General features: G+C 41.4%; 1 protein-coding gene across 1 annotated transcript; it reads right to left on the reverse strand.

Annotated features, from left to right (window-relative positions):
• Window positions 1–6,778: 6,778 nt before the first annotated feature.
• GPHB5 (glycoprotein hormone subunit beta 5) lies at window positions 6,779–12,875 on the reverse strand. The gene is made up of 2 exons (XM_004370936.2): window positions 12,672–12,875; window positions 6,779–8,030 (listed from the first exon to the last, which is right to left on the reverse strand). The coding sequence occupies exons 1-2, from the start codon at window positions 12,873–12,875 to the stop codon at window positions 7,842–7,844; spliced, it is 393 nt and encodes a 130-aa protein (XP_004370993.1). The 3' UTR covers window positions 6,779–7,841.
• Between the last annotated feature and the right edge of the window lie 1,752 nt (window positions 12,876–14,627).

A 14,627-nucleotide genomic window follows, 5' to 3' on the forward strand; every position in this document is an offset into this window, starting at 1 on the left:
ACACTTATACACTGTTGGTGGGAATGCAAAATGGTACAACCACTTTAGAAATTGATTTGGCACTTCCTTAAAAAGCTAGAAATAGAAGTACCATATGATCCAGCAATCCCACTCCTTGGAATATATCCTAGAGAAATAAGAACCATCACACAAATAGATGTATGCACACCCATGTGCATTGCAGCACTGTTCATGATAGCAAAAAGATGGAAACAACCTAGGTTCCTATCTACGGATGAATGGATAAACAAATTATGGTATATTCACACAATGGAATCATATGCAATGATAAAAGGATGAATCTGTGAAACATTTTATAACATGGAGGAATCTGGAAGGTATTAAGTAAGTGAATTTAGTCAGTCTCAAAAGGACAAACATTGTATAAGACCACTATTATAAGAACTCAAGAAAAGGTTTAAACACAGAAGAAAACATTCTTTGATGGTTACGAGGGTGGGAGGAAGGGAGAGGGGTATTCACTAACTAGAGAGTAGACAAGAATTATCTTAGGTGAAGGGAAGGACAACACACACTACAGGGAAAGTTGGCACAACTGGATTAACCAAAGCTAAGAAGCTTTCTGAATACAACCAAACACTTGGAGGGACAGAGTAGCAGGGGTAGGGGTCTGGGGACCATGCTTTCAGGAGACATCTCGGTCAATTGGCATAACGAAGTTTATTAAGAAAATGTTCTGCATCCCACTTTGGTGAGTGGCATCTGGGGTCTTAAAAGCAAGTGAGTGGACATCTAAGACACATCAATTGGTCCCAATCTACCTGGAGCAAAGGAGAATGAATAACACCAAAGACACAAGGACAGTATTACCCCAAGAGACAGAAAGGGCCACATAAACCAGAAACTTCATCAGCCTTAGACCAGAAGTACTAGATAGTACCCGGCTACCACCAATGACCATCCTGACAGAAAACACAACAGAGAGTCCCTGACAGAGCAGAAGAAAAGTAGGGTGCAGAACTCAAATTCTAGTAAAAAGACCAGACTTAATGGTTTGATTGAGACTGGAGGGACCCCAGAAGACATGTCCCCCAGACTGTCTGTTAGCCCAAAACTAAAACCTTTCCTGAGGCCAGCTCTTTAGACAAAGATTAGACTGGACTATGGGACACAAAATGATACTCATGAAGAGTGTGCTTCTTAGCTCAAGTAGATACATGAGACTAAATGGGCAGCTCCTGTCCAGAGACGAAAGGAGAAGGCAGAGAGGGTCAGTAGCTGGTTGAATGGACACGGGAAATCCGAGGTGGAATGGAGGAATGTGCTGTCACAGTATAGAGAGAGCAACTAGGGTCACATAACAATCTATGTATAAATTTTTGTATGAGAGACTAACTTGAATTGTAAACTTTCACTTAAAGCACAACAATAAAAAAAAAAAAACAAAGAAATCAAAGACTCATTGCATTGGGCAAATCTGCTGCAAAAGACCTCTTTAAAATGTTAAAAACAAAGATGTCACCTTGAAGACTAAGGTGCACCTGACCCAAGCCATGGTGTTTTCAATTGCCTCATATGTATGCAAAAGCTGGGCAACTAATAAGGAAGACGGATGAAGAATTGACACCTTTGAATTATAGTGTTGGTGAAGAATATTGAATATACCATGAACTGTCAAAAGAACAAACAAATCTTTCTTGGAAGAAGTACAGCCAGAATGCTCCTTAGAAGCAAGGATGGCAAAACTTCGTCTCATATACTTTGGACATGTTATCATGAGGGACCAGTCCCTGGAGAAGGACATCATGCTTGGTCAAGCAGAGGTTCAGCAAAAAAGAGGAAGACCCTTGATGAGATGGATTGACACAGTGGCTGCAACAATGGGCTCAAGCATAACAACAATTGTGAGGATGTCACAGGACAGTGTTTTATTCTGTTGTACACAGGGTCGCTATGAGTTGGAACCAACTCAATGGCACCTAACAACAACACGTTATTATGTTAAAGATGTTTTAGTGTATCTGGAAGAGTTTCTTTAATGTTTTTTACTCATAGAAAGGTACACTATATACTAAGACAAACATTTGACTAACTTTAGATACGATCTGTTTCTAACTGTTCTGACTTATAAACAAATTACACTTAAAGACAGACAGAAACAGAACTTGTACATAATCCAGGGACTGCCTGTATTGATATTCTTTATAAAAGCAAAATGACTTCTTTCTTTCTATTTTGAGAAGTCCTCTTTGTTGGTAGGGGGTCTTTTTGTTTTATTTATTTATTTATTTATTTATTGTCTTTTCATGACTTTCCAGAAGGCCCGATGACTCATGATCAAGGTCAAAGCATGTAATTGATCCTGTGTATCAGGAGGCCTTTTCTTTTTCTTTTAAACTCAGTTACTCAGTATGCCAAAGAAATTGCATAGCTGGAGAAACTTAAGGTCAAATACAAAATCAAAGAGCTCAGGAAACGTTTACTTAACTTCCGGTAATGACCACCTGGAAAAGGGAATAGCACAATCCCGCTAAATTCCTTAGTCTTGGAGGCAAGCCTCTGCCTGGCACTGCCAATTACAGAGCTCTGCACCTGCCTCTCTCTTCTCATCCTTTGCCTGTTATTAGAGGTCTTCAGCACCACCTTCAGATACTCCAGGATCATAGCAACAAGACACAAAGCTTTCTATACCTCCCTGTACAAGATTTTGAGCAATCCCATTCATTAAACCAAAGGAAATCATTATAAAAGAAATGCCAGAAGACTCACCTCGCAATAAGGACTAAAATTTTTCTAATCCAATCAACTGTTTCACTAGTAGAAATCTGCAACAGAAAATAAAATTTGCAGAATTTGCAAAAGAATGGTTTGAAATGGCTTCTTAATGAATCGTTTACCAGAATGTTTTGGAAAAGGAAACCGAAAAAAGATAAAACGCACATTATTTTGAAGAAAATGTCTCCTGAATGAAGACAAGCAGTCCTCTTGGAAAACTTTATAAAATACAATTTGTTTTATTAATGTTACACTATTTTCAATTATATACACAGTTCACTTATTATCTCTGAAATGCTTTTTATTACATTAAGAACCTGATTGATTCAAAGAGTTAATTGCGCCACTGCAGCAAAACTTGGTTGGTACTTTCTTGCTGGCTCATTCATTTCCTAACCAGAAGAAGAAGGGAAGAATATATTACTATTTCAATCTATGGATCTAATATTGATTTACACTACTCCTAAAGCCAGAAGTGAAATGAGATGTGAGAATTTATCTTCATTCAAAAATGCTCCCATGGGGGAAGAAAAAAAACAAAAACCTCCAGAGACCTTCCCCCATCCCTTATCTTTTGTGAATTGCAAAATAACTATATTTCCATGTGTAAGGAGTTTCTGAGAGTTAGCGTTATCTAACCAACAAAAACCAGTTGCCCTCAAATTGATTCTGACTCACGGCAACCCGATGCGTGTCAGAATAGAACTGTGCTCCCTAGGTTTTTCAAAGGCTGGTTTTTCAGAAGTAGATCACCAAGACTTTTTCCAAGGTGCCTCGGTCGGACTTGAACTTCCAACCTTTAGGTAAGCAGCCAAGTACATGAACTGTTTGCACCACCCAGGGACTCCAGTTTCACCTAGAGCTCTCCTAAGAAGTACTGGAACACCTTTTCCCCTGCACCCAGTTTTCACATTGCGTAGGAAAAGAGTTACGATCTTACAAGCCTCATCCCCACAGCAGTCTCTGAATTTCCATTTGAGGCTCTATTTGTTTATTCCCCCATTGTCTCCATTGTTGTAACCTTTGATTTGAGCTACAGTAAAATATAATCTTCCTGGAATTTCTGCAGAAAACCAGAAAAAAAGTCTCCAATCTCCACAAAACAACCCAAGCTCACGCTGAGCCCCATGTAGGAGAGACCACAAAAATGCCAGTTAGTGGTGAGAGATGATCTGAAGTCAATAAACCCAAAGACTTTTCCAGGCAGGAATGACTTGGAAGGTGCATTCATAAAAAGGCATTGTGCTCTCGTAGAAAGTGCTTTGGTTTGGCTCTGGGTCAGAAACCTGGCACTTTCTGCTTACTAGCTGTGTGACCTTGGGTAAGTTACTTGACCTCACTGAGCACCTCTTTTATCATCTATAAAATGGAATAACAATGCCTACTAGCATGGTCACCACAAGAATTAAGAATAATTCATGCAAATGGTGAGACTTATAGTAAGAACTCCCCCAAAGGTAACAATATTGATGTCTTTATTCCCAAACACGGTGTCTTGCACAAAATAAAAAAAATTTGTGGAAGGCAGAGAGGGAAAAAGAGGATTTGAAAAATGCAAGGTTAGCACTGGTATAAATCCTGACAGAGATAGTTTTCTCTTTTCTGTTAATAGTTTTTTCTGATTATAAACATATATCTAGTGTGGAAAATTTTGGAAGACCACAGACTAAGAACACCACGGATTATTAGCTAGCACCACAGATCCCTAGTTGCCATTGCGGCTTTACTTACAGAATGATTTCCATCTTGCCTCTTAGGGCTATGTGTTGCCACCTAGTCTCTGCTATTCCAGAACCCCATCACCTCACTAACAGAGGGAGCCCCAGTCCACAGCAGCTTCCCCTGCCATCAGCCCCAGTTTACAAAGGACAGCCACTATCAAGTTTTTCTATGATGCAGGTGCCCCTCACTAGCGATTCCTTCTTGCTTCAGTGAAGGGAGTGTCAGCTGTGCCCTTCCACAGAATGACGACTGGTGAGTTCTCTGGTCTTTGTGTAATAAACCCATTCTAGCAGGCTCACCTCTCTGAGCCTTTGCTCCTCAATACTCTGCCAGAGCCATTCGGGTATCTCCTCCTCTTTAACGTAGGCCATCATGTTCCCCAGGCTTTAAGAAGCCAACCCAACAGCACATTAGGACCAGATCCAGGTGTCCTTATGAGGATTTTAAATCCCAAGCCATGGGAAATACCTCCATATCAATAAACTCTGCTTATGTTTTCTTATATTCTGCCACCTTCCCCATCTCATCCCAGTCCAACACCCTCAAGATCCATTCCCAAGCATATTCTATGGTTATCTACTGGTTTGCATTAGTCAAGTCCTGAGGCTCCTTCAACGAAGAATCATTCCTCCCACAGCAGGGAGAGTCCCTAATTACCCATCTAGAACCAATAAGGGGTTGAGCACAAGTACCATCATGTAAAGTACCCTCCTCAGATGGGGCCTCTGCATGGTCACTAAGCAAGGAGAACCTACTCCCCTCTGGCAAGGAGGAGTGAATCCCTTCTGCACAGGAACTTCAAACGCATCCACCTAATTGTCTCCATGTCAGGTTTCTGTGCCCCACTCATTTCCCATTAGGACCTTGACTTAACTATAAGAGACTTACCAGGATTATGAATTCAGCTTTTTAATAATTCAGCTGCTCTCCCAATAAGGTCTTGGGCCTAATTTTCAGCACAGTCTGCCCTCTAGCTGCAGAAGAAGTCTTCAGATGCTGTGTTCTGGCTTTCGTACCATGCTCTGAGTGCTTTGATTGCGCTTAACAGCCAAATAACTCCAACCCACAGTCCTTATCATTACCATCGTCCCTTGTCTCTCAGATGTTATAGATATTGCATTAGCCAGTGCATACCTTTCCATGTGTATTCAATCTCAGTTTACCAAAGGTGAGTCTTCGTAATTGTGATCTGCCAGCATGCCTCATTACTGTCAGAGCCAACATTGCCGCCTACTGCATTCTGGCTAAGTTCCCAAAAGATAGCTGTGCTGGATTTTATCCGTTTACACCCTTAGATCCACTCTCTACTCTTTGTTAGCCTATCGCCCAGGAGGCTCACCTTTATGATGGAATCAATGGGGACCCTCACTCTCTGCCTTCCTATTTTATTCAGCCAATGGGAGGCATGAGCGGATGAGGTGATGGGAGTAGAATTGCGTATTTACTCCCCTGCCTCCCTCCCTACCAGGTCTCAAGTTGGTAATGGCTGCAACCTCCTACCAAAGACCACAGCTCCTGCCACGCATCCTTCTCCTACAGTTCTCTTTAGGGTCTGATAACCACTCCATCCTCTTGCTCTTTCAGCCTAGAGTTGTAGGACTGCCCATTGCTTCTAAACTGGAGATGTTTCACCACCCTTGTTGGTTTCCTTAACTCTGGCCACTAAGGTCAGTCTCTTCATTAAACTCTTCTCAATATCCCATTGAAGTGGAACGTTCATTTCCTGGTAGGACCCTTACTGATGCTCTGGTCATCTTTTCTCAGATTCTGTCAAGCCCTTATTGCTTCTGCTTTTTCTCCCTAAGTTCTCTTAAGAAGCAACTCTTTCCCTCAGAAAACCCGGTGGAAAGTTCTTAGGGGTGGGTTGGAAAGCACTTGAGTGGTGCTACTCAGTATCATCCCTAAGCATCACCTACTGTCCCAGCAAGGACCCCCGGCACTCAATTCCTTTTTACGTAAGAGTGGCTTCCTTGCCCACCAATAGATTTGCACTGAAGGTTAGGGGTGGTGTTTGCTAATGCCCTTTGGTCCCAGAGATTCACACTAGAATCCCAGGGCTTGACCATCAATATCAACAGTTACTTTGCTGTTTTGCATGGAAGCGCCTCATTTCTCATTCAAACAGAACTCCTGACTGTCAGCTATGCTAGGGTTATGTATGCAAATCAAGCCACCTGTGGGGCTCATGCTACCCAGAGGCATCTGTCTGTGCCTCTTATTAAATATGACATCCTAAACTGATGCTCAAGTACAGATAGGCTTGTAGTTCATTGTAAGTATATTTCTTACTGTTATTTCAAGTGTATTAATGACTAAAAAGACTTCAAAGTTTTATGAATTCAAAAGGCAGAAGACATGCTTTATTGCCATTAATATAGATTTTCCTGGCATATTATGAAAAAAGAACAAGATTAAATTCTCCCCAAAATACCAGAATTAGTCAAAGACATTTGCATGACATCAGAGATTAAAAAAAAACAGCCACAGAGAATTAGCCACTGTAAGATTTGAGAGGGGAAGAGCAAGATAATCACAGACTTTTTCCTCCAAGACAGCAGTGCAGTTTTACCCCTACAAACATGTAAAATTTTTGAGTTTAATAGATTTCTATTTAAGTTTAAAATATCCCAAGTGGGGACAAATACTTGTGAATGAACATTTTGGAGACAGCTTTGGGAGAATATCACACTTTAAAAACATGAGCTTACATGATAGCTCCAGTACATTTTTTTCTGAGTTTTTGTGAGTTCGTTTGTTCTTTTCACGAACGGGTCTCTTTATTAATGATCTTAAAGGCAACTTAGAAAATTTTGCCTGGGAAAATAATCACATAAATGCAGACGCCTCTCCATTTGAGCTATTGTTACCCTCCCTTTGTTAATCTGAGTAGTCTCTATGTTTCGTACAGATCACTGCTCAATTAAAATGGGAAGGGGTATTTTCTCTAAGGAAGCTTGCAGTTGGATTTTCGTGGGGGCAGGAGGACTAGAGCACTGGTTTTGTTACCTTCTGGCCCTTGGATCATAGAGTTCAGTTGGAGGCTCTTAGTTAAACAGGATGTGAGAATGTAAAGAATTTCTAACTTCATTTCCCAATTACACCCAATGCATTTGAATTATTGGCATATTAAGGGGAGGACTGTGATATACAAATTATGTTCCAAGATGCATGAATCAGATCAATTGTTTTGGTGAAGGCGCAAATATTGTTTTACATCTTTAGCATAAGTAGGCTGTTCCCAAAGGAAGCAGGTAACCTCCTCCACAGGTGAGGTCAAAATTAAACAGTCCTTGAATCCAGGGGATATAGCTGCTTGTGTTGCCTGTGCAGGTGGGTCTGTGAGGCTCCAGGCCGCCAGCTGTGTTCCGCAGACCACGCTAGCTTCAGATGGTCTCACACTCAGTGGTGGCAGTGGAGCAGGCCCCGCAGTCACAGCGGACAGCCACGGGGTAGGTGTAGAAGGGATCGACTCCAGGAGCACAGTTGGGCAGCTTGACGGTCACCTGTTTGGTCTCGTTGTAGGTACAGACTCGATGATAGGCTTCAATGTAGGGGGGTTCCAGAATGGGCTTCTGTCCCCATAGGTAGAAAACAGGAAACCCATTAGAACAAACCACGCTTTTTCATTTTCTTGATACCACTTATCACTATCAGAAATCGTTATTCATTTGTTGACCTGTTTCCTCCCAGTAGAAAGCAAACTCCTGAAAGCAGGAACCTATTTTGTTCCCCATCATATCCTGAACTCCCAGAGCCATTTCGGGGTCTTCGCACTTGTTATTTTCTCCACCTGGAATGTTCTCCTATATATTCACTCCTCCACCAACTTCAGGTTTTTGTTCAAAGGTCACCCTCTCGGGGATGCCTTTCCTGACTATCGCATTTAAAATCGCAACATCCCACCTCCACGCTCTGGAACTTCCTAACTTCCTTCCTGCTTTATTTTTCTCTGAGGCACTTATCAAAACCACCTGACATACTATATACTTATTTGAGTTATATTTCTCCCCTTTGTAGAAAATAAGTTCCATTAGGACAGGGATTTTTGTCTATCTTGCTCACTGCTATGTCTCCAGTACCTAAAACAATAGCTGGCACACAGGAGATTCTCAATAACTATTTGTTCAATAAACAAAATAAAATAGAGCAAGGCAGCTTCCTGAATGCCCTGTGAGCTGTTCTGCTAATCCAAGGATTCATCTCCTTCCTTCACCTTTATGAATCCTAAATTCAAAGATAATTTTGATAAACAGAACATATAGATCAGAAAATCAGCATAAGGTAGGCACTAAAATCTCAGGCCCTGCAGTCAGATAGATGGAGCATGATCTATGATCGGTTTGTCACTTGCTGGAAGCCTTGAAAAATCCAATTAACTGCTTGAAACCTCAGTTTCCTCATCTGTGAAACAAAATAGCCACCTCACAGCATTGTTGTGGGGAATAAGGTAAGACAGTATTTCTAAAGCACGTAGCATAACGCCTAGCACTAAGCAAGTGTTCAATAAATATCATCTATTATTGTTATTTGAGCAATTATTATAACAATAAAGGAAATAATAATAAAAATAACAACTTACAAACTTCCAAAAGGGCAGCACCTTCACTTGTTCTGAGGAAAAAATACGTATTTAACGGAGGCCCAGGATGAAGTACTTGCATAAATGTCATGAAAATAGCAGTCTAGCCTTTGACGAGGACCGTGCAGAAATACTGAATTTGTCCCCAACTGTTTTCTGCTAACGTTTAAGTCAGCATTTTAACCTTCCTCCGCTTGCCTCATGTCCTCTTACCCGCAGTACTCCCAGAACTTAGACTGGGTTGTCAGATAAAATATAGGACACCCCGTTAAATTGAAATTTCAGATAAACAACAAATAATTTTTTAGCATAAGTCTGTCTCAAATGTTGCATGCAACAGACTTTTACTAAAAAATTGTTTGTTGTTTATGTGAAATTCAAATTTAACTGCGCTTCCTGTTTGTGTTTTGTTTTGTTTTGCTTGCTAAATCTGGCAGCCCGAAACCCTTGTCATGAGCAAAAGCTATTTTCAGCAACAGTTTAACCTTCAAAAGTAAACCTGGCCACTTTGTTTGCATGAACATCTTTATTTTCAGACAAGCTTCCCAGTTGAGTTACCCATAAAAAAAAAAAAAAAAAAGTGCAAGTACTTTATATCTTAGAAACTTTCAGATTGCTTGGAAAATAAACTCCCTTTTTTTTTTCTGTAAGTAACCTCTCTTTTCATAACACAGTAAAGACATAAATAAAAACTGGCTGAAAACAAGGAGGAGCAATAGAGGGTCCCAGACAGAGCTAGAAAAAAATGTAGAACAAAATTCTAACTCACAAAAAAAGACCAGACTTACTGGCCTGACAGAGACTGGAGAAACCCCGAGAGTATGGCCCCAGACACCCTTTTAGCTCAGTACTGAAGTCACTCCTGAGGTTCACCCTTCAGCCAAAGATTAGACAGGCCCATAAAACAAGACGAGACTAAAGGGACACACCAGCCTAGGGACAAGGACGAGAAGGCAGGAGGGGGCAAGAAAGCTGGTAATAGGGAACCCAAGGTCGAGAATGGAGAGTGTTGACATGTCGTGGGGTTAGTAACCAATGTCACAAGACAATACGTGTACTAACTGTTTAATAAGAAGCTAGTTTGTTCCGTAAACCTTCACCTAAAGTACAATAATAAAAATTAAAAAATAAGGAGGATCCCTGGTGGCGCAGTGGTTAAGAGCTCGGCTGCTAACCAAAAGGTCAACAGTTTAAATCCACCAGCTGCTCCTTGGAAACCCTATGGAGCAGTTCTACTCTGTCCTGTAGTGTCAGGCAATGGGTTTTGAAAAATAAGGATAATCTGGTTTTTTAATGTTTGGTGTTTCCACTTCTCCAGTAAGAGCACAGCCCTCCTTTGGTGACCATGATCTAATTAAAGATGTTCATCAATTTATAAAAAGAAGAGATGATGGGCTGACTTGAAGATAAACAGAGGTTTGAGGTTTTGGCCCACAAAGAGCTCCAAGATGTAAGCGAGGAAAGGCACTGCCTGGCCAGGCCCTGGATATGAGAAGACGCCAAAGTTCCCTGCATAAGACTGATAGCAAGTGACAGCCACAGTATCCTTAACAACTGAATTTTCATTTGGCGATCAGGTGTTAAGCCCTGAATGATGCAAAAAATAGAACTAATTTGGTGGAGTAGTTTAATTTAGTTTGGAAGTTTCATCACCATAACCCAATTCCATTCATGAGGCCATAATTTTATCCAAGTAATAGCAGGTTGCTCTCTGAAGCCCTGAATACCAAAAACCAGTTGCAGTGAAGTCAATTCCAACTCATGGCGACTCCATGTATGTCAGAGCAGAACTATGACACATAGTGTTTTCCATGGCTGATTTTTTGAAAGTAGATCACCAGGACTTTCTTATGAGGTGCCTTTGCGTGGACTCAAAACTCCAACCTTTCTGTTAGCAATTGAGCATGTTTACACCACCCAGGGACTCTGAGTCCCTGAATAGAAGAATATTTTTCTTAATGGTAGCATCCTTGCATAGTGCTCATGTGCTTCTAGGGCAGCATCAATTAGGCTAGAAGTTATAAAACTCCAGGTAGAGGTCAGTTCCATTTAATGCAATGAATAATTATTGAATGCCTTGCTCATACATGACACTTTGACAAGAGTTATGAAAAACACAAGGATGACCCACAGTCTCTGCACTAGAAGAACTTAAAATCTAGTGCCGGGGGAGGAAGAAAGACAAAAGGTAGAATATAGTCAGTGCCTTACCAGGAGTCAGAAAAGGCTTAGAGAAGGAGTTGGCACAGGATACGGTCATCTGGGAATAAATATAATCATGACTGATGGAAACGAGAAGGAATATTAGGAAATGATGAAAACGAGATTCCATGATGAATGTTTCATAAAACCTTTTAATAATCATTCTAATAGGGCCAGACCTAAGAATATGTGTGCTGGGAAAGCAAGCAGACACCATATTGCCAAGGACCTTGAAAGCTAGTTCTTGATTTGGCAGTAGTGGGTGGTTATTAAAGGTGTTTGAGCTGGAGAGTGACAAGATCAGAGCTGGGACTCAGCAAGAAGAGTGGACAGTTGCTATGTGGTGTGACTTGATGAAATGCTGAACTGCCCTCCTCCTCTTCCCTCAAACGCCTCATCTCAGACCACTAGAGTTCTAACTTTGCTTGAGATTTTTATCCCCATTTTAAATGTAAATACTTCTAAAAAGTCTGTATATACTTGAATATGGAGCCCTGGTGGCATAGTGGTTAAGAGCTCGGCTGCTAACCAGTCGGCAGTTTGAATCCACCAGCCACTCCTTGGAAACCCTATGGGGCAGTTCTACTCTGTCCTATAGGGTCACTATGAGCTGGAATCAACTTGACAGCAACAGGTAGATACTTGAATATAAAGGAACTTAACAGATCCATCAGTGATAATCCCCGAGGGCCCTAGGGAATTGAGGGAGCCCTGGTGGCATAGTGGTTAAGAGCTCAGCTGCTAATCAAAAGGTTGGCAGTTCAAATCCACCAGCTGCTCCTTGGAAGCCCTATGGTGCAATTCTACTCTCTCCTATAGGGTCGCTATGAGTTGGAACTGACTTGATGGCACCTAACAGCAACGGGGCTGTGGGAAAGGCACTGAAGGAGAGGCTGAGAACCAATCTCCACCCACCTCACCATTCAGCATAGAGCCTCTCTCTTGGTGCTTGGCTGGCGTTATCACACATAGAGCTCCAAGATGCCAGCTTAGATGCAATGTGTGATAGCTGCGAGGGAGGAGCTCTGGTCACAGGTTAAAACTAAGAATTTATTCCCAACTGTCCACTCACTCTCTATGTGACTTTGTAGTCACTCACACCTTGAATTTCTCCATGTCACCTGTAAAATGGGTAGAATAATAGCACATCTTGCCCTCCCAGAGATGATTCCCAAATACACAGACTTCATGTAAAATCAAATTATTAATCTTATCAATGCTTTGTTGGAGGTGCATAATCATATTTCTTTCAGATAACTTTTGAAGGATGCCAAATAATTGTTTTTGGGTTTTTTTCCCTTGTTTTTTTAAATCCACAGGAAAAGGCAGATTCCCAGTTCTACTTCATTTCATAGAAAAAGCAAACACTTTAGAATCAGGCCCAAGTAGCTGCCGCCGAAGTACCCACCCTGGGCCTGTTTTAGCCACTCACCTCCCAAGTCTTACAGCGGCCCCAGCAGGCATCCGTGGTGATTCGAAGGCCTCTGCAGCCCGGCTTCTTGGCCACGAAAGTAAACTCCCTCACAGCACAGCCCACAAAGGTATCCAGGTTCCCACTGGAGGTGCTGAGGATACAGCTGCAGCCAGCCAGAAGGAGGAGGGCTATGGGGCCAAGGAAAAGGTGTGCAGGCCTCATGCTGTTCCTCAGGAGAGGGAGAGGAAGGAGCGTTAATTTACAGACCCAGCTGCCCCAATGGGACACCCAGTAATGTGTCGGTTGTATTCAAAGGGACCTTGCTCTTAGCATCTCAGAAAAAATGAGCCACAAAATTACAAATGCCCACAAATTCCAACACAGGTGCCCGTGGTTTCCTTGTAGCTGGCTCCCGTCTGGATTCCACAGACCCCACTGTGCGCTCTAGACACCCATTGTCCAAGGGCATTCTCAGGCTATTCCTTATTGTGACCCAACTGCTGGACTTGACTTGTTAGGGTGTTAGAGAAGTTTGTTCCAACAGTCTCTTCAAAATGAATGCAAAGGATGAATAATACCAAAAGGAATGCATATCCTAACATAACATATAAATACATGTAAATTAGTTTTATTCAGATCCAGAGTATTTGGGTGCCATGTTATATGCTTTGCTCAAAATTATATTTTCAAGCATCACGGGTGGGGAATAAACAACTATTAATAACTCTATGCCCTATACATATTGTTACTAACCCAACCCACCACAAAACGTGGATATGCAGAAAAGATATGAAACCTGGTCAACTGATTTAGAATCCCACTCATAAAAATGTGCCCTACTCCTACCACTTGGCTCTGCAGTTGGCTCTTGCTGTAATAGGCACCTAGCTGTGAATCCATTTAAATACAGATGATGTAAAGTATTGAAAGTGTTTAAAATACAATCCCAATTTGCAATCAAGTCTATCATCTCTGGGTCTTGGTCATTTTCTGTGCGCTTTCAGGACCAGAATCATCAGGCTTGGCCTCTAGACAGAACACATAGGGATGTTGAAAGCAGATATTGTGTTTTGGAACGCCCCTAATTCATTAGCATGTAAAATGGGTCGTGAGGTTATTCATTTCCAAATCTCATTTCCGTGGCTCCTACTTCTGACCTGTCACCTTAGCAGGGCTCTCTGGGCTTCCCATCAAGTGGCATGAAGTTTCAAATACGGAGAAGCACTTACCTGATCATGTTGGAGTTAACTCTTCTTTTAGAGCTGAAACTTACACCCAAGGCTTCAGAAAGTCACAATGAGTGGTAGAAGTTTGCTCTGGGTAAATGTCTCTACCTCTGTGACTGGGCTGCTTGATTGCTCAAATATATAGGAAAGGTCTTGTCGATCAAAACAAAAGAGAGGCAGATCCTTACAGGAACTACTAAACACATCAAAGCCTTGGAATATAAAGCCAGTCTCTATTTTCCAAAACTGATTAACTTAAAGGGTGTTGTCTTGTTTCCTAACATTACCTAGTAAAACAGAAAGTTACTTTGGTGGGTGACATAATCCTAGGGAAATAATCAGAAGTAGTTCACCTGGCTCTCGGGAGAACAAATGCACTGGGGCAAGATGGATTAAAGTTTCCTTCACGGTAACAAGGTTCATTTGAAAGAGGAGTAAGTCACTAGCAGCTAATGGCAAACTCTTTCCCCTAACTCCCATGTTTCAATACATTGGAAAACTACAAAACAATAATTCTTACCGGAAAGAACACCAAATCATGAACTGAAGGGATGGAAATCACAGTGAAAATGAAACATTTTGGAAATCTTAAAATTAGTTGAGTATTAGATAATATTAATAACATCTTAGAATGAATCATATAGGAAAAAATAGCAAAATGTTCAAAGTCATTATCTTCCAGCATGGGAATTACAAGTGACTTTTCATTTATCTTACATAGTTTTCAGCATTTTTCACGTTGCTGCCA

The sequence above is a fragment of the Trichechus manatus genome, unplaced genomic scaffold (genome assembly GCF_000243295.1).
Source record: "Trichechus manatus latirostris isolate Lorelei unplaced genomic scaffold, TriManLat1.0 scaffold00010, whole genome shotgun sequence".
Lineage (NCBI taxonomy): Eukaryota > Metazoa > Chordata > Mammalia > Sirenia > Trichechidae > Trichechus > Trichechus manatus.